At 52.3% G+C, this 21,812-nt stretch overlaps 1 protein-coding gene across 1 annotated transcript; it reads right to left on the bottom strand.

The window, feature by feature from the left end:
• Positions 1–964: 964 nt before the first annotated feature.
• On the bottom strand, positions 965–20,979 carry SCARB1 (scavenger receptor class B member 1; the record flags this gene model as incomplete). Its single annotated transcript, XM_084271796.1, has 12 exons — positions 965–1,478; positions 7,454–7,600; positions 8,105–8,156; positions 9,044–9,117; positions 10,786–10,904; positions 11,548–11,714; positions 13,585–13,697; positions 14,283–14,378; positions 14,683–14,886; positions 15,309–15,450; positions 17,196–17,353; positions 20,860–20,979. 12 exons carry the CDS (start codon positions 20,977–20,979, stop codon positions 1,356–1,358), a joined length of 1,515 nt encoding a protein of 504 aa, XP_084127922.1. The 3' UTR covers positions 965–1,355.
• Between the last annotated feature and the right edge of the window lie 833 nt (positions 20,980–21,812).

Here is a 21,812-nt window from a genome sequence, read left to right as displayed (position 1 = left end):
CTCCCGTGCTCACTCTGCCTAGTGCGAGAGATGGGGTGTAAGAGGACGAGTACTGCTTACCCTACTAGCAGCTCCTAGACAAACACAATAGTTCCTGGACCACCACAGTGCAACAAGTCCTCTGGTCCAAGAGAGACCAGAGAGTCCCTGCACTCTGTATCTCCTCAAAGGCACCAGCACTGGCCCCTCTGGCTTTCCCAAGGGCTACCCTGGCTCCATGGCTGGAAGCAGGGAAGGGAGAACCTCTACCAATGAATAGTTAGCCAGGCACATCCCTGTGCTTTGGGCTTCTTCCCTACTAATACGTGACCCCAGCCCACCCAGCCCTCAGTTACCATCCAGCCCTGCATCCTCTGAGACATCATTTCAGAAATCTGCAATATTTTAATCAAAACCTACTAAGGCCACCACTACTTTCACAGCTGCATGTAGCTTCCTCCATCTTAAAAGCACAAGTATCTTTCTTAATGCCCAAGGGGTCAAGCTTCTGCCTGCTCCCTTCTCATGTGCAGGCAGCATGGGCAGAGCAACGCGAGGGTCTCCCAGCACAGACGCTGCACGGCTGAAGAGTTGGCCTGGATGGCTGAGCAAGCAGCAGGGACAACTGGCAGGAGCTGAGTGACAGGTCAGATGTGTACCATGGAGTTTTTGGCAAGGCTCATCTCACTCCATCACCTACAGCAAGGCCGAGTGAACAGGCTCCAGGCTGGAATTGCTGGAGCGCGAGGTCGTGGCACGCAGTCGAGGCGCTGAAAGTCACCACTTTTAAAGCAAAGGAGCAACCCTGGGCGGTGCTCCAGGCATCCCAGGAGGGTTTAGGAGAGTGGCAGCACCCAGCACTGAGTCCCTGTGTAGTCCAGTCATGTCAAGTGGCAGTAAAACTGTCAGTAGCTTCGGGATAGCGAGCCCTGGTTGCACTGGATGAACAGCAGCTTTGGAAAAGACCACTAAATCCCATCAGTGCTCCATAAACCAACCCCATTTATTTTAAAGGTTCCTATTAAAGCGCTTTTTATCCCTAGCAACAGGCAGTTTTAAATCACAAAATAACTGGTTAGATCAGCCAGCGACCGTCTTCATCCCCGCTGGCACGTGGGGAGAAAGAGGCTGTGGCAAACGTGGGCCCCTTGGGTACCAGGGCTCTCCCAGCGCTGTATTTCGGGGGGCTGGAGGAAGCCTCCTGAGTACAGGAGTAGCTGGCACACCAGCACTGTCCTGTGGCTTCGCTGTGGTGTGCGAGGTCACCGCTGAGCTGCCCAGGATGACTTCACCTTCCCCAGATCTCCGAGGATCCAGAGCAGGTCTCGCCCCCAGCTCTGACGTGTCCCAGTGGGAATCGTGCCAGGGATGGCAGCTCAGGCTTCGGCGTCATCCTGGCTCAGCGTGCCAGCGTCCTGGAGGAGCGGCGTTGTCTCGGAGGAGGGGGGTGGTTGGCGCTGCGCGGCGGGGTGGCACGGGCTCTTCTCGGGGGTGGCTCTCTGAAGAGGAGAGGGGGGTGGTTACAGCAGAGCACCCGGCGGTGGCACCCTGGCCAGACCTCACATCTCACCGTTATCTCCACTTGAGACACACGTGCCCCAAACCTCTCGGGCTTTCACACAGCCAGGAACCATTTTCATAGAATCACAGAGTCACAGACTGGGCTGGGCTGGAAAGGACCCCAAGGATCACAGAGTTCCAACCCCCTGCCACAGGCAGGGCCACCAACCTCCAGGCCTGGAGCTACACAAGGTTGCCCAGGTCCCCAGCCAACCTGGCCTTGAACACCCCCAGGGATGGGGCACCCACCCCCTCTCTGGGCAGCCTGTTCCAGCCCCTCACCACTCCCTCTGTAAAGAACTTACCCCCTAATATCTCATCTAACCCTTCCCTCCTTCAGCTTCACTCCATCCCCCTTGTCCTGCAGTTATCTACCCTTTTAACAAGCTGATTCCCCTCCTGTTTCTCCCTTCAGGGACTGGAAGGCTGCAATGAGGTCCCCCCACAGCCTTCTCTTCTCCAGGCTGACCCAGCCCAGCTCCTGAAGGCTTCTTAAATGGAAGGGGTTTGCATCCCCCCCCTTAACAAGATGCAGCTATTTCCATTCCTGCCTACCCACCCTGGTGACACCTCCCAAGGCCCAGCCCAAAGAGCTGCATCACCACGCAGAAGAGTTACGGGACCAAGTCAGCATCAGAGCAGCTGAAAGGGAGATGGACAGGGTCTTCTCAGGCATGCAACAGCTTGAGGACCCCCAGACCCCATCTGCAGTAGAGACAGATGGCACCCAGCCTTTCTGTATTGGTAAGTGAACCTCCGGGGAAGGTAAAGGATGGAAGCTGGTGCCTTCTGGCACCAAGAGGAAGGCTACTGCTCCACCTAAAGGCTTACAACTTCACCACCTTCAACGCTGAAGAACCAGATGTGCCTTCAGTCAAAGCACGTGGACTCCCTGGACCCCAAATCATGCAGGACTCCCAGGAGGAAGCAGCAAGTGACAGTGTAGGTCACTGCTGGCTGCTAGGGACAGAGGCCTGGGGACAGAAGCACCCATCTGCCGGCCTGACCAGCCATCTAGAGCCAGGTGCTGCTTGCTGAGGACCTGGATCCAGGGTTTTGTGGAGGAACTGAGAGGCTTATCCAACCCTTTGACTATTATTCACTGCTTCTTCTGCATGGGCACCAATGATACTACCAGGGCCATCTGGAAATTATCCAAAGCAACTACAGAGCTCAGGTTGGGGAAGATAGGTAATAAAAATAGTGGGCTGACATTCAAAGATCACCTCCTCCAAGATAAAGAGTGGCCTGTCCCAACAAGCATCCCAAGTCAGGCAAAGATGCCAGGAGCCCTGCATGGATGAACAAGGAGCTACAGGCCAGTTTCAAATGCCAAAAGGAAGCATGCAGAAGGTGGGAGCGGGGACAGGTAATCCTGCAGGAATGCAGAGGCACTCTCCCAGCATGAAGGGATGAAGTTAGGAGAACCAAAGCCCAACTGGAATTGAATCTGGCCAGAGATGTCAGAGACAAGAAGAAAAGCTTCTAGAAGTACCGGGGTGGTAAGAGGAAGGCTAGGGGACATGCAGGCCTGCTACTGCATGAGGCAGAGGACCCCAGAGACCAGAGGAAAGTCTGGAGCAAGGAAGAAGTACCCTTGGTCAAAGAGGACGAGGTCAGAGAACACCTAAGCAAGCTAGACACACGTAAATCCCCAGACCTTGTTAGGATGCACCCAGAAAGCACCAAAAGAGCTGGCTGATGCCACTGACATGCCACTCCCCATAATCATGGCAACTGGGAGAGGTGCCCCAAGACTGTAGGAAAGCAAAGCATCATGCCTATCTTGAAGCTCAAGGAGGACAACCCAGGGAACTACAGGCCAGTCAGCCTCCCTTCAATCCCTGGGTAGATAACCCTAAAACCATTTCCAGGCAGGTGAAGGACGAGAAAGTCATCAGGAATAGTCAGCACAGCTTCATCAACCTGATAAACTTCTGTGATGATATGAATGGCTTTGTGTATGAAGGGGGAGAAGTGGATATTGTCTCCTTGGACTTGAGTAGCACCTTCAGCAGCGTCTTCCATAAGATCCTCGTGGAGAAGCTACAAAGTCTGGGATGAATGAGCAGTGAGATGGATTGAAACTGGCTGAATCAGCCAGGCCTAGAGGGTAACAACCAGGGGCATGGAGTCCAGTTGGAAGACAGTGACTAGCAGTGTACACCAGGGGTCAATACTGGGTCCGATGCTGTTTAACATCTTTATTAATGATCTGCAAGTTTGCTGAAGGCACAAAACTGAGGGTCATGCTGCCCTTCAGAGGGACCTCAGGGGGTTGGAGAAATAAGCTGGCAGGAACCCTGTGAGTTTGAAAAGGAGGATGGGCAAAGCCTTGCCCCTGGGGAAGAATAACCACATGCACCAGGACACGCTAAGAATCACCCAACCCTTGAGTAGCTTGGCAGAAGAGGAACTGGGGGGGTCTTGGTGGACAGACACCAAGTTGAACAAGAGCAAGTAGTGTGTGCAAAGGCAGCTAATGGGATCCTGGGCTGCATTAGGAGGCTGAGGGAGGTGTTCCTTCCCCTCTTCTCATCACTGGTAAGGCCAAACATGTAGTACTGTGTCCAGTTCTGCTGGGCTTCCCAGACCAAGAGAAATGGAGCTTCTGGAAAGAGACCAGCAAAGGGCCACTAGAATGATTAAGGGACTGAAGCATCTTGTGTAAAAAGGCCAAGAGAAGTGGGGCTGTTTAGCCTAGAGAAAGCTTGGGGAATCTTACCAATATATACAAGTATCTGAAGGGAGGGTGTAAATACAGAGCCAGGCTCTTCTCAGTGGTGTCCAGGGGACAGGAAGAGAGCCAACAGGCATGAACTTACAATCAGGTTTGTCTGAACATTAGGAAACACTTTTTTTTTTCCTCTGAAAACTACAAAAACTGTAACAAGTTGCCCAGAGAGCCTGGGGAATCTCCATCCTTGGAGATATCAAGAGACAGCTCTAGGTGACCCTGCTTGAGCAGGGAGGATGGTCTAGATTACCTCCAGAGGTCACTTCCAACCTCAATGATTCAGTGATTTTGTGATCCTGTAATACAAACCCAGATATTTTATTCATCAGCTATTCCTTCTTGAAGGCCTTTCCATTGAGGCTCCCTGCATCAGGAGGGGAGTGACACCCACCAGCTGACCACCTCTGTTACTCCCCTCTGAGATTTTTATCCATTAAAAAAACCAACCAAACAAGAACAACAAACAAACAAACAAACTTACCTCTGGATCTCAGACACTTGGAAGGGGAGGAAAGGCAAGAAGAACGTTTCCCCACCACCAATCCTACTTTTCACCCGCTGATAATACTGGGGGGGCTGCAGACCAGGTACCCCAGGAGAAACAATAAGAGCACGTGCTTGCAGCCTCGTTAGGCGTGAGTATTAAGACATCTAAATTGCCCTGAATAAAGCCATGAGACAACATCATCGTATCAAAGCTTACCAAGAGAACATGTCTGGTAGATGTGGACAGTAAATGTCCCCAGTTGATTGGTTTTAGGCAAAGCTTAATCAAATCAGGACGAGAGGAAAGCATGTTACCTTGACTGGGTACCCACCTACAGTCTGGCTTCCTGCAACACCGTCCCCTTAACTGGAGGCAGCTTTTTGGCAGAGGTGGCCTGGTTGGCCTTATTACTGTCTGAGTTCTTTTTATTGCTACTCCAAAATAAAGAGCATTTTCCCTAGAAGACAATCAGGCTCATTTATGGTGCACTTGGACAGGAATCCCACAACAAGGCTTCCAAATTTAGGAGGAGATTTGGTTTTTAAAAATCATTGTTTAACTAGGATTTAGTTATTAATGAAGATTTCAAGATTTAGGTTCAACTAAGCCCTAGTTAGGATTGTAGTCAGTGTCCAGCCAGTTGTGGAATGGTCTGTTCACCTTTTAAGTGTGTCACCACACGTGCTTCAGGCCATTAGCAGAAAGCTCCAAGGCTGCATCTTGGGTGTGTTTCACACCCAGATGGATTCACACCAACAGCAGATCAAACAGACTCATTTCTGACTGGCTCTGCTACACACTAAACTAAGATCTCAATGTTCCACAGTACCTCATCCGACTGGGTTTAGAGCACACCGCTCCCTCCAGAAGCCAGAGGTGCATGAGATACTCCAAGAAGGAGTTGGGTTCTGAAGACCCTCAAGCTGGCAAACACGTGGAGGTGCAGACAATGCCCCAGCTCAGTGTCCCCTCTGACATCCCCTGTGACTTCAAGAGGGAGGCCCGTGCGTGATTGAGCAATCATCGCTGGATCAGCAACGCTTCAATCAAATGAGGAACATACCTTGGCTGCAAAGTGCTGTCTTCCACTTTACAAGCTCTTATCTATTCATTAGGTAGAGACTTTCGTGTGCTACTGCACAGCTTCCTCAGGCATTTCCCAAGGCTGATTTTTATAGTCCTGGCACTTCATGGCACTTTTGGCTGAGCACCCAAATACAGCCAGCTTATGCCTGGGTGTGGGATGTTTCATAAGCAGATATTCAGTTGACTTGAGTGAATTTACAACCCAGCTTTTCTTCCTGACCTTTTCTGGCATGGTTAGGGCTCTCTACTACCAGGAATTACCTAGTAAAAAGCAGGGTGAGTAAGCACCAGCCCAGGGCTGCATGAGATCCTACAAAGAGCTGCCTGGCAGTCACCAACATGTTCTGGATGCACTGGCACTTGGCTGTATGATATCTGTTTGCCCACAGACACCTGCACATGACACCTGAGCATCTCTGGAGCACAGCAACACTGAGCCCTCGGCCCCAGCATCGCTCCCACCCAGCTGGGAACTTGCACAGAGCAACAAGGGGATTTGGGATCATGGGTTTAAGTCAATTAAGGAGTTGTAGGTTTGGTTAAAATCCAATTACATAATACTTGGTGAACCCTGGTGCTGTCTGAAGTGGGTCTGCATTAGTGGTTCAGTAAGGGCAGTTAGAGGAGGTCAGGCAAAGCAGCCTCTCACACACGCTCTCACCACAGCCTGCTCATCCTGAGCATTGCCTTTATCCCCACAAGCAGCCTCTTCACTTTGGTAGCTTTAGAGCCAGCTCGAGCTGTCTGACTGTAGTGCAAAGCTAAATGAGCTTTGACAGACGTGAGGGAGCCAGATCTCTGCTTCAAGAGCTAAAGCTTTTACAGAGCTCAGTGTTAGCAGATTAAGGTTTCGGAGCCATGGATCTCTGGCGAGTGTTTTAGCTGGTCTGTAGTCTGTCCCTGCAGCTCAGCCAGAGCTGTGTGCCAGCCAGGCACCCTCACTACCCTGCCCACCGTGGGCAATCCCACCCCACTGCCAGCTCCCCACAGGCTTCCAGGGACTTTGCTTCTCACTAAGCCCAGATCCACAAAGACCTAGAGGGTTTAACTTCCAGAGCTATTTGCAGTGGTTTGCAGGGAAACAAGGGAGCTTCAGGGAGAAAAAGGGTCCAGCCTGGGTAAAGAAGCAGCCACAGCATCTGTGCCCCTTCTGCAAGAACACAGCGACTGCATTTCCTCTGTGAACAAGCTGCACTCAAGCAGCTACACCCCCCTTGAGAAGGCTCTGTGTGGATTAGAAAACCATCAGGACCCTGCAGAGATTTGTGCAATGGCACAGAGCTGCTGCTTTCCACAGAGGCTGATCTGATGAGCTAGGCTTAGGCTCATTAGATGGATGAGCTGGGAAATGCCTCCTCCTATAGGAACACGTTTCCATCCCTGTTGTGTACTGAGATGGCCAGGAATGCTTTCATGTTATCTATTTGCAGCCCAATTTCAAGACAGCTGAGGAAGCCCTGCTATGTTCTGGCACCATTAGGACACGGTTCGTGGCATCAGCCAATGTTTCCTCAGGAGTGTTAGATTGTCAGCCCAATCTGCATCATCTGATTAAGTTTGATTTGACTACCAGCAGTTCCTATTAGACATCTGCAAGTTCTTACCTGACCCCTTGCCATGAGTACAGCTGCTGCGATGATGAGTGGGACACTCAGCCCAAGGAAGATATACTGCAGGTAGTCCAGCAGGTTTGGGATCAGCACCAGGTTGGTGTAAAACTGTGTTAGGACTGAGCCTTCAATGGCTCCACTCTGCTCAAAACAAGAAAGAAAGAAAAAAATAGGAAAAGAAAAAGAGAGAGCAAAGCTGTCAGTGACATTTCCCTCTCATCCAGAGCTGAGGCAGACCAGCTGCACAGCTCCTCTCCCACCACAGATTAGGGAATTTAGGGGTTTTATGCAAGATTCAGTCAGGCTAGAAGCTTGAAGTGAACAGTGGAGCGAGCTGGACACACGCAGAGCTCTATCCTGCTCTCCCCAGCAGCACAGGGATGCTGCAGCTCTGCTCCAGGCCCTGCTCAACCGCATAGCTAGGACAGAGCCAAAGGTTTAGCAAGCATAGTGCAGGGTTTGTTCAGCTCACAGGGATTAACAATACAACCAAGTATTGCAAAGCCTTCTGCTGGTGCTTAATTAGTCTGGCTGGCTTAATGCTTTATCCAACATGGAGTTTCCCCTGCCCTGGGCGATGGGGAAGCAGCTTCCCCCCTCCCACAGGGCAGGTTCTGCAGAATCAGGTGGAGGAAGGCAGCTCACCTCTGCAAACCACAGCAGCGGCAGGACCACGGGCTTGATCTTCCCTGTTTGACTAGGGAGTGGGAAAGAAAGAGAAGAGAAAAAGAAATACACAGGCAAGATTTGGTCAATCAGGCTACAATTACTGCCCTGGTTCTTCCTAAAGGGATGGGCCTGGGGCTGAGAGGGACCAGGGTAAGGAGGTTGTAAGTCCGGCTGCTTCAGGGGACTGCTCGCCCCTTGAGGGACCAGGTCTGACTTGGGCCTTTCATGTGAGAGCAGAGCTCACATTGCATTCACACTTAACTCCCTGAGGACAGCAGCACCCATCACCCCAAACCTGGGCTCCAGGGACACGAGCTGCACTGCTAAACTCAGGCAGCTCTGGGATACCCATCACCTGCATGGTACGACGGGGTGGTGCGGCCTAGTCCATGGTGACAGGGCTGTCTGCTGGTGGGCACAACCAAGGCAGAGCACCAAGCTCCAGCCCCTGGGGAGCACACAACTGTTAGAGCCCTTCTGCTTTGCTTTCATGTAGAGCCAAAAGTATCCTTCTGGACACAGGCATCAACTGTCAACCTTGAAGACACAGCATGTTTTGCCTCTCCATGCTGGTGTAACACCTTCTGAGCAGCAGCACAGTGCAGGTGAACCGCTCCTGTGCCTCACAGTGTGGCCATTGTCTGCCCAGCCAGGGGCAGGAAGGCTGCAGGAGCCAAGCACAGAGGCAGCCACATGCTGTGGTGCTAAGGGACAGCACTGTGGGGTCACTGGAGTAGCTGACACTTCACCACACGGGCTGGCTGGCCTCTGCAACTGTGACAACTGGCAGCATCAAAGCTGCTTCACCTCTGGCAGAAATAAACTCTGTGGTGACCCCAGCATCAGCAGCACTCTGGCCTGAGAAAGGCTGGTGGCCGTTTCTAGTAGGTCACCTAGTCTAGTAGGGCTACTTACATTATACCAGACACGTGCTTTATGTACAGGTTCAGCTGAAGCTTGATAGAGCAATTAATGGGGATGCCCGTCATCTGCATAGGAAGAGACCAACCAGTTCATCAGTACAGCCAACATCTGTCTGGAGAGCTTTGCAGAAGAGCCAGCCTTTGCTTTTCATCACAGCTACTTCTAGGGACCACCTTCCAGAGAAAAGGATTGGATCATCTGGAGGTCAGCTCCAGTCACCACACACAAGGCCAGGAGCATGGCTGTGGTTTCCACCAAAGCAGGTGTATTGGTCTGGGGATGGCTGCTCACGGAGGGACAGCACTGTCTCCATGAGACGTTGCAGACTGTCCTCTCCATTTGAACATTCACCAGCCAGTGAGATTGCTGGCAGCATCCAGAAGGGAGCACCTCCCTTGGGGTGGTCTGAAGGCACTGAGCTAACCTGGACAGACAGGGCTGCTGCAGGAGGCAGCAGACATCCAGCTGGCAGGCAGCACGTCCCAGGGAAGTGTTGTGTGACCCAGAGCTTGTAGGACTGAGCCTAGACAAGTTCAAATTTCCAGGCAGCACACGTAACCTGCAAGTGACTCCTTAGGCAAGGGGGTTTAATAGGAACTTTAGTGGGTTCTGGAGCATGATGAGCCTCTTCTGTGTTCATCCCCCCAGCAGCAGGATGGAAACACATCAATACAAAAGATTCACACAGCAAAGGACAAAACATTTCTCAGAACTAGGAACCAACAGCTCCTGTCCAGCAACACCCTCAGACCATGCAAACACCCCATTTCCAAGCTGGTCTTGTTGATGAGCGCTATGGCATTGGTTTCTCATGACACTGCAGTTTTGTAACACATTAAGGGCAGAGAGTCTTTGTGGGATTGCCCCTGTTTGTACTCAGCAGGCTGAAGCTAGATAAGAATATAGTTAATTGTGCTGTTATCAGTAGATGTTTGATACTGTAATAAACTTAATTAGATTTCCATAGCTATGATAAGAAAAGCAGAGAGAACCCAATTCCTAGATAAGCAGCAGAGCTTACCTTACCTCCAGGGAGGGATTGGTTTCTTGCTTGAGCAGACATCACCAGTGGAAGATCTGACCACATACCACACAGGCCATGGGCGGAAGATCCTAAAGCTCCCTTCCCATCAGCAGCTGGGACAATGATACAGCTCAGGACACCCCAGCTCATCACCACTAAGGGGGTGACTTTGCCCTTATGCTATAGATACATGGGAAGCGTGACACGGCAGCAGCCCCGTGCTAAAGCAGCCCGTTAGATGGGCAAGGTTGAGTGACTGGGAGAAACCAATCCCAAAAAATGGTGGCAACAGCTTCATGCAGCTGCAGTGTGGTCTTCAGACTTTGCCAGTCACCTCTCATGGTGACACACGTTTGGGGATCTGGGGCGTACCTGGGCTGCTGCGAGGTACACCTCCTGGTGTGATGGACCTGAGTCAGTGGAAAGAACTTGCCTGTGCTTATCGAAACAATTATGCTTATAATTAGTTCCGCAATTCTCTAGAAGCCAGGCTAATCATTCAATTAGTTTATGGCTTTGACATTTTTATCTGCACATGCCCTCGCCAGTCTTTGCACTATGGAACCAGCTCAGATCAGTGCCACGAGAGCAGAGCGAGGCCACCACTCACACGGGTGGCAGGTTCCCCCCACCCTCAGCCTGGCTGGACCCCTGGGGTGAGACAAGAAGAGGCTCCTCTGCAGGGTGAGGATCCCCCAGGCTCACTCACCGGGTGCACGTCGAGGAAGAGCGCGTGCTGTTCCTTGCTGGGGTGGAGGCCTTCAACAGCATTCACCAGGGATGGGTCAGCGTTGTAGAAGTGAGGATGGGAAATGAACATCGGTGCATCTGGGCAACAACAAAGATGGTTTGAGCTCATCCAACACATCTCAGGCTTTTTTTTGGAGGTTTTTAAGCCATTGAAGCACTTGTTCTGAACGGGCTTTTACACTTTTCTCCTCCCAACCAGAAGAAGCTCCTTCCCTTCCCTCCCTGCAGCTTATTCTGTTGCTCTGGGAGGGACAATACCCCGTGTTTTCCCCCTCTCATCAATGTGTGTTGCACACAATGAGGTGGTAACTCACTGTACCCAGACAGGTTAGGACACTGTCTGCATTCTCACTCTTCTGTGACCTGCACTCAGCATCCAAAGTTAACATAGAGTTTGGCAATTACATGGCCTGCCTCTTGTTACCTCCCCTGCCAGCTCCCTCCCCAGCTCAGGGAACGTAACCCTCCCACCATATCCTTGTGCATCCCCACAAACACCAGGCTGTCACAGGCACTGTGAACCGATGGGGCCTCGTGCAGGAGGGGTTTTCCCTCTCTCCCTGCTCACTGGGATGCCTGTGGGACTGCGAGCAAGCAGGCCACGCACTCAGAGCCTGCCGGTGGCACCTTTTAACCCTCTGGCTGATAGCAGAGATGAATTCCCAGACAGCTGAGCCCACACCACATCCCTGCAGTTTAGTATCAGGGGGAGAGGACTTACTGAGCCTACAGGTGCTGATGTTCTGGATGCCAGACTGCATGCAGGGGCAGAAGCCTTCATTGGGTGGATAATCTGTGCCATTGGCAAAGAGAGTTTTCGGTGCCACGAAGCGATAGGTGGGCACACCCTTGAACTTTCCGGACCGCTCATACACCAGTGTCATGGATCTGCAAGGGTTTCAGTGGAGAAGGAACAGGATTAGCCAACAGGTTCCCAGCCCAGAACTGAGCTCTTATCTTCCCTGGATAAGATGCAGTTGAAACGTAACTTAGACTTTGAGATCAAGATAAACGCCCGGAGCAGTGCTTTGGATGGGGAATGAGTATTTAAGCCATTTGGCTTTCCATGTTTTAAGCACAGATAAAAGGCCAGTCAGGACTAGTTATGGAGAGAAACCACGGGTTTAGGAGTCTGCTTTCAGTATGGAGATGAGACTTGTTTAAAGACCTGTAGTAATCCCCCAGGGCTGCTCTCCAAGAGCTAACACCCTCTTTGTGTAAGCCTCGGCTCCGAGGTAGCAGTGCTCTGTGACAGGGAATGGACACCACCTACATCTTTTGCAGCACAACTCCAGTGTGGAGGCTGTCAGGGGAGTGGAAAATTTTATCTTCTGAGCTCTATTATACAACAAGATTGTTTTAACAATACAACAGACTAGTGATGCTATTGCTGTGTTAATGCTGCCGCCGGGCTGGGCTGGGTGCAAGTTTCCAGTTATGAAGTTTACTCCTTTAGCACACCTTCAAGTGAGGCTTCTAGAGACACAGACAACCCCAGGCAAGCTGTGAGGGATGTGTTTCTATACAGTTGCCTTCTTGTACCAAATCCAGGGCCCATTCAGTTACACACACGCCTCTTGGCTCTGCTCACTTTCCAGCAAGGAGGCTGGAAGGGATAAAGCCTTGCTTAGCTGCCGGGGACATCCAGGGAGCTGCATCTCCGCACCAGCTGCACTCAAGGTGCAAACAGCACAGGAGATAAGTCATCTCACGCACTCCCTGCCCGCAGAGGCCTGGCTGCAAGGCAAGCTCTTTGTCTATCAGCTGTTTGTGGCTCCTGCCTAGTCATCTGGGCTAGCAGAGAGGCCAAGACAGAGATCTGGGGTGCAGAGTCAGCACTGCCTGAGGAAGAGGCAGAGCCTCTTCACCCACGGCACTGTCCTGCGGGAGCCTCCCACACCAACAAAAAGCCACACTTGGTTTCTTCCACTTCACTTTATGCCTTGCCCAGAATTGTGCTTTCTTCCCCAGAAGGTTTTTGCAGCTTTACAGAACCAGGCATGTGTATTTAAACTCTGATTATCAATGAACTCCCCTGAAAGTCCTTGGCTCCGGGTCACTTCGGTATTTGCTGATGTCCCTTGTGTACAGGAATTCCTGCAGTAATGCTGGGCTCAGCTGACTGCTGAAGAGGTCATTGCTCCCTATCCAGCATGGGCACCTGCTTGTTTTGCAGCACTATCTACAAAGCCTGAATTGACATTATCTTCCCCAAGGGTTCCTCTTTATCCCAGCATCCCCTCCTCCCAACTCCAGGAATATCCATGCTGGTGGTACTTTAATCCCTGCTGCGTGACCAGCTATGGTCAGGCTGCCATACACAGGCCAGCAGCACAGGAACTAGGCAAAGGGGGAAAAAATAGTTAAATAAAATCAGCAGCCTGGAAACTGGAGGGCATAAGCCCCTGCTGACCCCCAATGTCACTTCTGCAAGTGTTTAGTCAGCTATAACAGTTCCCCAAACGGGTACAGCTGGGTTTCCTTCTGGCAACTTTTACTTCTCCCTTTCACCTCCCACATCTTATCCAGCCTGGTTATTTTCTACTGATTCAACATGGGCCAGTTAGACTTCTCCAGGGATGGTATTTAGGAGCATCACGAGATGCTGCTAATTAGGCAATTACACTCTCTGCCAAGCTCAGGTACCACAACACTGAGCACTGCCCTCTGCATCACCACACGGGTACCCTGCATGCACTGGATGAGCACTACATCTCCTGCCACCCCCACAGGGACAAGCAGGCCACTGTGGTCTCACCTGCAGGCATCAGGGCTGTAGAACTCCAGCGAGGTTGGGGTCATGAACGGTGGCCACATCTCCCCTGAGGTCCCGTTGATCATGTTGCACTGGTTGCTCCGCCAGTAGTTGACCTGGGGACAGGGGGAGAGAGAAGAGCTCAGAAGGAGGAGCTTGCTGGAGAGCTGGCTTCCACCCCTGCATGAAGCACCCACCACTCTATGCTGCTTGAGACAGAAACACTGAAGAGCTTGAAGATCTTTCCTGTTCAAACATCAGCCCAACTAATGGAAAACCAGGACGAGATCCCCCTGTCCCAAGTGCTCCTGTGGTGGTTGATCTGTAGGTGCGGTTGGTTTTAATTAAAAGTGGAATTCCACAAGGGAAGAAGCAGCACCCGTTTAACACAGACACTTAAATAACACCTTAGGCACAGGCCACAGGAACCTGGGACTTCAACCATTAGAAGCAGCCAGCTCCATCAGCATTTCAAGGGAGTTCAAGTGATACTGATGATAAGCTGAACTTCACACTTCAAGACAAGCCTCTTATCACACGGCTGCCTCCTGGCCATCTGCTAGAACAGAAGTTTCTGTGGGACTTCCACTGCTGCAACTCACCTTCAAACCTATGACCCAGAGATACAGCAGCACCGAGAGCTTCCAGCTTATCTGGAGATCAGGCATCGCCCCAGTGTAGCAGGTTTGCCCGACACTTACCTTCTTCAGCCCATTCCACGAATCCACCATGTGAACTCTGCTGATGTTCTTCATGCCCGTGTTCACTGTGAACAGTCCTGAATCTGAGTTGTTAAGCTGTGGAGAAAAGACACAAACTATTAACCCACTGCACGTGGCAAGACTGCAATACAGCGGTGATCTTGCATTCAGCTCCAGAGCAGCTTCACACTGGAAGCTACCAAACTTTTACTTCAGTTGCCAGCAACAGCTTCCAACATGCATGTTTTGCCTTGAGGGGAGAATGAAGGCAGCTTTATACAACCACCACCAGCTACACAGAGCCGCTCCAAACACTTTGTAAGGGCAAGGAGCCCAGACACTCAACCCTAAGACCAATAGTGCTGTGATTTTTAGGATTCCCAAGCAACAGTTTACATACCTGTACAAATAAGCCAAACTTCCCCTTGAAAGGGATCAGGCCAGGAACAATCATGTTTATTGCATCTATCAGAGGGTCTTCGTAGCCCCACATGATCTCCCCCACTGTCCGGTTCATGAACGCCTCCTGTTTCAGGCCAGCCAGGGCTCCACTCAGTAAAATCTTCACAAAGTTTGGCAGGTGTTCCATCATTACAGCTGCTCCCTGGGAAAGAAAACAAAGTTCTGAGATGAGAGCCCTGTCTTTAGCAAAGAGGAAGCAAGAGAGGTCCTTCTGCTTCACTGGAGCACCACTGGGCAAACTGAGGTGCACCATTTATGGCCAGTTTGGTAAGAAAGCTGTTGAGGGCTCACGGGCTTTGTTTCCCCAGAAGACACTCAGATGAGGTTGCAGGCTTCAGCCCAGCTGCTTTGCCGGCCCCTTTGCACCCTCTGCTTTCAGGAGGACAACAGCCCAACGTCACAACCAACACCCAGAAAGCAGAAAACTGCATTTATAAGCTTAACCACTTCAAAGCTTGATGAACCTTAAGCCCTACAAGGAAGCAAGCTTCAAGACAGCATCGGGCACCATCGCCCACCCCACAAGTTCAAGAGTCGGTACCTATCCAGAGAGCAAGTTCTTACCATCATCAGAATGTTTGGCACAACAATATATTCCTCTTCAGTGCCGTTGGACATGTGTGGCTGGAAGAAGAGTTGCCTGTACTCCAGGAAGGAGACGGTGTCGTTGTCATGGAATGTGATATTTGTCTTATACCTGAACTCTCTGCAAAGAGATGTGAGAGATCATGGGAACCTTCGCCCATGCAGTGCCCCTGCAAAGCCTGTGGAGCAAAGGTGGGCTGTGCAGGCCTAGGCTTGCTGCTGAAGAGCAGAGGAAGGAGCCTGAAGCCCAGCAAGAAGCCATGGGACAGCAGGGGAAGCAACATGCTGGGCAACAGGCGCTGTCAACACCCTGACCAGAGTTAGGGTCTAGCAGGAGGAGATGGCAGCCAGAGAGTGAAGTGTCCCTGACAGATGGGATTCTGCAGACACCAAGTGTTTCTTCCCAGCTGACAAGAAGTCTGAGACTGAAGCCTAAATTCCCTCTGTCACTTCGCCTACAACACAGAAAAGCCCAGCCCTATCAGAGAGACGCCCAGATAAGCAGACCTACACCAACCCACACGCCAAATCAACCTGCAAAACAGGAGAGGACCAAACAAGATGACACAAGCTCCACCAAGGAGCCCACGCTGATTAGTCCCAGAGCTGCCTGTTGGCTTCTGTGCTGAGGGCAGCTCAACTCTTTGCCCAGCATCATCCCACTCCCCAAGGCTTTGGGCCACAACACTTCCAGCACACCATCCAGCACCACTCCATGCCATGGGAGCAGCTATACTCCATGGTAGCATGAGGTTATCCCCAACACCACAAGCCTGTTACAGCTCCTGAGGGAGCAACCCACCAGCAAAAAGAAAGTTCTTTATTGTGGAGCCTCTGTTTTATGGCCCTCGTTAGGGAAGGGCACTAATCTCGCTCAGCGGGAACACAAGGACACTAATAAGCTTTGCCCCTTTGTTTATTGTTATTTACAGTAAGTGAAGCCTTTCCCCCAAGCCAAAGGACTGATGTGATCACAACATACAGAATGCACATGGTCTTACAGTGTGACCTGGCAATCCCGGGGGAAACAAGGGCATATACATACTGCCAGCTTCTCCCCAGTGGTAGTCAAAGAGCTTTGGATTAAACCAATAATCTTCCCACATGAGCTTGCTTAGACTGCTGACCTGACTTTGCCTACATGTGTGGGCACTGATGTGTTGCCCATCGCTATTTATGGGCGAGTTCACACACTCAACTCAACACCACTTCGTGTTTCAGGGCCAGAGAAGCGTATGGGGCTTCAGTCACCATGCACCATTTATGGTTGGATCCGGTGACCTAAAGGGTGTCTTCCAACCTAGGCAGTTCTGGGATTCCTCAGCCATGGCAAACAGACCCAGCCCTGCTGTAGCTGGGCCTGAGTAAGCTTTACTGCTCCATACCAGCTCTCATGACCATGGTTCGTGTTCGGCAGCTTCTGGGTCTCGTGTTAGATAAGAGGCCTTAAGCCAATCCATGAAGTTTGATATTGAGGCAACTCCAACTCTGGAGCTGGACTCCTAAATGCACAGTGAGGATGAAACAAGTTCACTCTGAAGGTGAGGGATACCCAGCACTACCCCAGCACCTCTCATGCCTGTGTTTGGAACGTATCAGCCCAAGGTGTGGCTGCCCAACAGGTCCCAGCATGGGACTGAGCTCCCTGAGCCAGCAAAGCACTGATGGGCCTTACTGCTCCACCAGGAAGAGGTCCCACCTGTACTTTTAGCAAGCTCAGAGCACCTTTGGGTCGCTTTAAAGTCTTAGGCTGCTGGACTCACACCAAACATGCTAATGCCATGCCCTCCTGGCAGAGGAGTCAGCCAGAAGCAGGCAGCATGATGGCTGGGCTCACGCCCAACTGGACCTTAAGAGGTACCTGACCTGTAAACGTAGGGTCCGCGCTGGTTCAGCACTGGCTTTGCTCCCTGGAGAACCTCCTTGGGGTTCAGCACTTCGAAGAAGTGCACTGACATGTAGAAAGGAACAGGAATGTCTTTCCACATGCTGAAGGAGAGGCTGTTGGGGTCGATCCTGACATTCTGCAAAGACAAACAATAAAAATAAAGGGTAAGGAGACACAACTCTTGGGCTTGGTGGCTGCAGCTAAGCACAGCCACACTTGGCTCCACAACAGGCCCAGTCCAGAGCAGTGGCTTCTCCAGAGGACCCAGGCACGTTATGCAGACTGATGCCACGCCAGATCTAAACCAGCCATTCTTATATATGCAGAGGCATCACGTTCATGCCACGGGATGTCTATAGGTTTATTTATTCACACTCAGCTCTTCAGGTCCTACCCACAGGATGCTGGAGCTGTTTTGATGTGCTGGAGGCTCGCTCTCTGCTAGGCAAGCCAGCACTGAATTACTCACATCCCCACAGGCTTGATCTGCCTGGTGCAAACAACCCTGTCCCAAAGGCCTCCGCATGCCTGCCAGGTTTGGCAGCTCCAGGAGCAGTCAAGGACTGGGAGGGGTAACACTTGGGTTCAGGTACCAGTGGGGAGCACCCCACTGAACTCCCAAAAAGCAGACAGAGCTGGTGACCCAGCTGTGTCCCGACAGCACCACGCAGGACACCTTTGCTGCATGTCCACTGCCACCCCACAGCGACTCACAGCTGGCCAGAAGGCAGGTCAAGGCCAATGAATACAGAACCCTGGTTTCCACCTCGCTGTGCTGCTTGCTGGGATGTGCCTGCAGGTGCCTAAATGTTACTTGAGCCTTCACCAGCTCCTGGAACAGGAGCTGTCATCAGGTCCCACCTGTCCTGGTTCCTCCTTGCCTCCCGGGGGGTTCCTTAAAGACAACAGCCTGTTCCCACTTGAGCCTTTATTTTGGGCATGTTCCACCAACACCTCTGCTTCCTCTGCAAGCCTAAACCCTCGCCATGGTTGAGCAACCCAGCCTGTTTATGGAAGTGAGTTTGATCCACTAAGTGGTGAAGGTACATGGGCATTATCCTGCTGCAGCTCAGCAGCCCACAGCAGCTCTTCTGCCCTGGAGCAGCTCAGTCTGACTGTGCACAGACTTGCCCAGGTATTTTTATGGTAAAGAAGCCATCAGAAAACAAGAGAAACTCAGTTTTAATTTAGCCTGTTTTATAATCCCTAATCCTTACGGTGTCAGGGAGTCTGAATCTGCTTTCCTTCGCTTTCTCTTCCTGCCTTGCACTCCCCCTGGATCCCTCATTGCATATGCATGGCATTATGTAACGTGTACAGAGAGGGAGCTGCAGCCCAGCTCCCTTTCTCAGCCCTCTCCCATCCCGGCACAGCAGCTCTCTGTACACAGATGCTGTTAAGCAAGACTCACTTAACAGGGTAGCCTTAGAATGAAGCGACTTGTTGGTCAAAACAAACCAATCACGTGTCTGAAATAAAACCAGAGCATTTTTCACTTAGACGGGTTACAAAGTGTCACTGAGATGCCTGATCCCTCCTGACCACCCCGATCTCTGTTTTGGAGGAACTGAAAGGAACTGTCTGCTGCTCTTCCCCTCCTTCTCCTCCAGACAAGACCAGAGGAGCAGCAGCTCTATCCGCAGTGCCCAAGTCCTGCTTACCCAGGAGGGAAGCTGCTGCCACCCTGCTCAGTAAAACACAGAGTTGAGGTTTCCTCTTCAGACTGAGGTGTGCAAGCACAACCTCAGTGCCAGATCTCATCCTCCACATCCTCTCACCCCATCCTCATCGCCCTGCTAACAGGGCAGAGACGGTGATGTCAATCTTCCCCAGGACAGCGTGAGAGGTCCCAGGTGGAGCAGAAGCATTAAGAGGTGGATGGATGAGTTGATGTGTTCTCACTGGGGTAAAGCTTGTATCTGAGGGAGCTCTGTGGCGCCCCAAAACAGTGATGTTCCCAGGCTTTGCAGGGCCAATGCTGCAGGCAGCCTGGCTGCAAGGACAGATGCCAACGCTGATACAGCCTTTGTTGGCAGGGCAGGAGACGGGCTCCCAGTTCCCTATTTCTCCTGTGTGTTCCCCTACAGACTTTACTCACAGATAAGCTCAAACCTACAACCTGTCTGTAATCAAGTGCTTCTCCATCAGGACACACCACCTTAACAGAGGGATGTTTGCCAGGATGGGCAAACCAGCCTTCGCCTACCCAACTCCAGCCCCTTTTTCCCACAGCACTCTGGAGACCAGCCCTGGACACGTCCCATCATCACCACTCACTTATTTTTCCCATTTCATATTAAGCCTCAGAAGTGCTCAGGGGCATTTTAGGTCATGCTGAAGATGTGGAGACCAATGGCTTGAGATAAACGGAGGAAAAACAAGGGTTGGTCTTTTCCTCATCTTCTGTTGGCATTGTGAGTTACCAGGATTTAGGCTAATCAGGTAACAGGAATCAGGATTAGCTAAAAAGAGGGCAGGAGGTTTTGGTGGAAAACCCTATCATTCCTGTTCTGCAGGGGCCCTTCAACCTTTTATTTGCAGGTCCCAGCTCCTGACGCCCATGAAACTGGACAAAGATCAACTTTTACCGCCTAAGCCACGGGACTGTCTGGCTTTGTCAGCCAGGCAGCACTTCCAGAGGATGCCTTTAAGCAGAAGTTCCTTTTCAGCAGAGACTTCTTGGCTCATGTAACCAAAGCCATCAGCTACAGGGTGCTGCTTATTTACCTCTTCCATCAAGAAGCACATTCCCAGGTCCTGACCTGGGTAGGTACAAGGTTGGAGAAACACCCAGGCAGGGAGGCAAATCTCCTTTGGGCTGGGGGGGCAAAAAGGTTTGACTAAACATGTGAATGAGCCAATTGGTTTGTTACGGCAGGATAACTGGTGTCCCAGCAGTAAGGACAGGAGCACTGGTTCCCAAGATGGTGTGGCATTTACTGAACAGACCAAGAACTCATCCCCAACCCCACATCTTAACTGTGGGCAGCAAACACCCCTTGCGCCTCAGGACCTCTCTCCTGGATAAGGCAGGTCTTGAGAGGCAGCTCTTTAGGATGAGAGGAGGACTAGGAGGTCGCTCCATGCAGAAAGCTCCTTCAGAGCACTCCTGCTGCACCACTTCCAGTTTGGAAAGCATCTCTCCAGGGTACATCTGAGCGTGGTAACCCACACGTGGGTTTACCAGAGGAGCTCTGGAGGTAGGGGCAGCAGGGACAGGAGGAAGGGCCGGTGCTGGGCTGGATGCTCAGCCCTGCCTGGCTGCTCTGCCCAGCACCACCCCTCACGCTAACGGGGACCGGAGCCCCGCTCAGACCAGGCGCGTTTGCTGCCACCAAGGATGGACCATGCCAAGCCCCCATACACCCGCCAAGCCCCCGCAAGCTGCGGCAGTGGCCCTGAAGCAGAGACCCTTCGGCGCCCGGCTGCCTCTCGCTCCTCTGGGAAACCCTCCACAAGGAAAACAAGCCCATGCACCAGCTGCACCCCTGAAGCTCGCACCAGCCCCCGGCAGCACACACCAGTCCCGCACCAAGCCCTCAGCCCCACACCGACTCCGGTCCGCCCCCCCGCCTCCGACGCCCCCCCCCCCTCCCCACCGCTCCCTGCACCAAACGCGCGGCCACCCGCCGCCCCGCTGACCTTGACAACCTGCTCCCTGATGATGACGGGCCCCACCAGCACCAGGCAGAGCCCCAGGACAGCGCAGAACCCCCCGGCCAGCCCCAGCCCCACCGAAAGCCGGCGTCGGGCCGCGGCCATTGCGCGGCACAGCAGAGCCGAGCCAAGGCGAGCCGCCGCCGCTTTATGGCCCCGCGGCCCGGCCCGGGGCGGTGGAGGGGGCGGGATGGAGGGGCAGGGCCTGGCCGATCCCCGCCCCCTCGCTCCGCGCACCCGGGGCCGTGGATATTCTCCGCATAAAACCGTCCGTACCCTGGTGCATGCCAGATTTAAAGGGATACGGGAGATTTAAGAGGGTGTGGGTGTGAAATACGGACCGGAGCCGCCGCTCGGATGGGGAAAGAGCCTCATCGTGTCCCTGACTGCTTCTGCGGCTGCTGCCCCAGGCACGGGGATAATTGGGGCTGGAAAATCCAGTTCGGGGGCATCGAAGAAGTATGTCACAGCTGGCCGGCAGCAAGGGATGAAGCAGAGCAATGGTCCCCACGGCTGCCAGCGTGATCCTCTGTTTGTCCTCTATATAGGCACATATACAGCCCATGAGACCCCCCCCCGGGGATGCTCCAGGTTCCTCAGGGGTCATGGGGTTTGGGGGGGGGGGGGGGGGGGGGGGCTGCAGCCCAGTTTCACAGCAGGGCTTGGTGTCTCTGGAAAGGGGACGAGAGCAGCTGTCAAGCCCCTGATCTTAACCCCAGGCTCTCCCCAAGAAGAAAATATCCATGAGTTTGTTACTCACCTGTTTTTCCAAGGAATCAGGTCTTTTGTGCATCTGGAGTGGACCTGAATCAAAGCCTGCTTGAGACTCATCCCTCAAAGAGTCCAAAAGGCAGCAGAAAATAAAAACAGAGAGTCCAGTTTGTTGCAGTCTATTTTACAGTAACTATACACATCACCCCACTGTCCAAACTGGAAAC

The sequence above is a fragment of the Gallinula chloropus genome, assembly GCF_964237585.1.
Source record: "Gallinula chloropus genome assembly, chromosome: 17".
NCBI lineage: Eukaryota > Metazoa > Chordata > Aves > Gruiformes > Rallidae > Gallinula > Gallinula chloropus.
The sequence above is the reverse complement of the archived record's forward strand: the minus strand, read 5'-3'. Positions and strand labels throughout refer to the sequence as shown.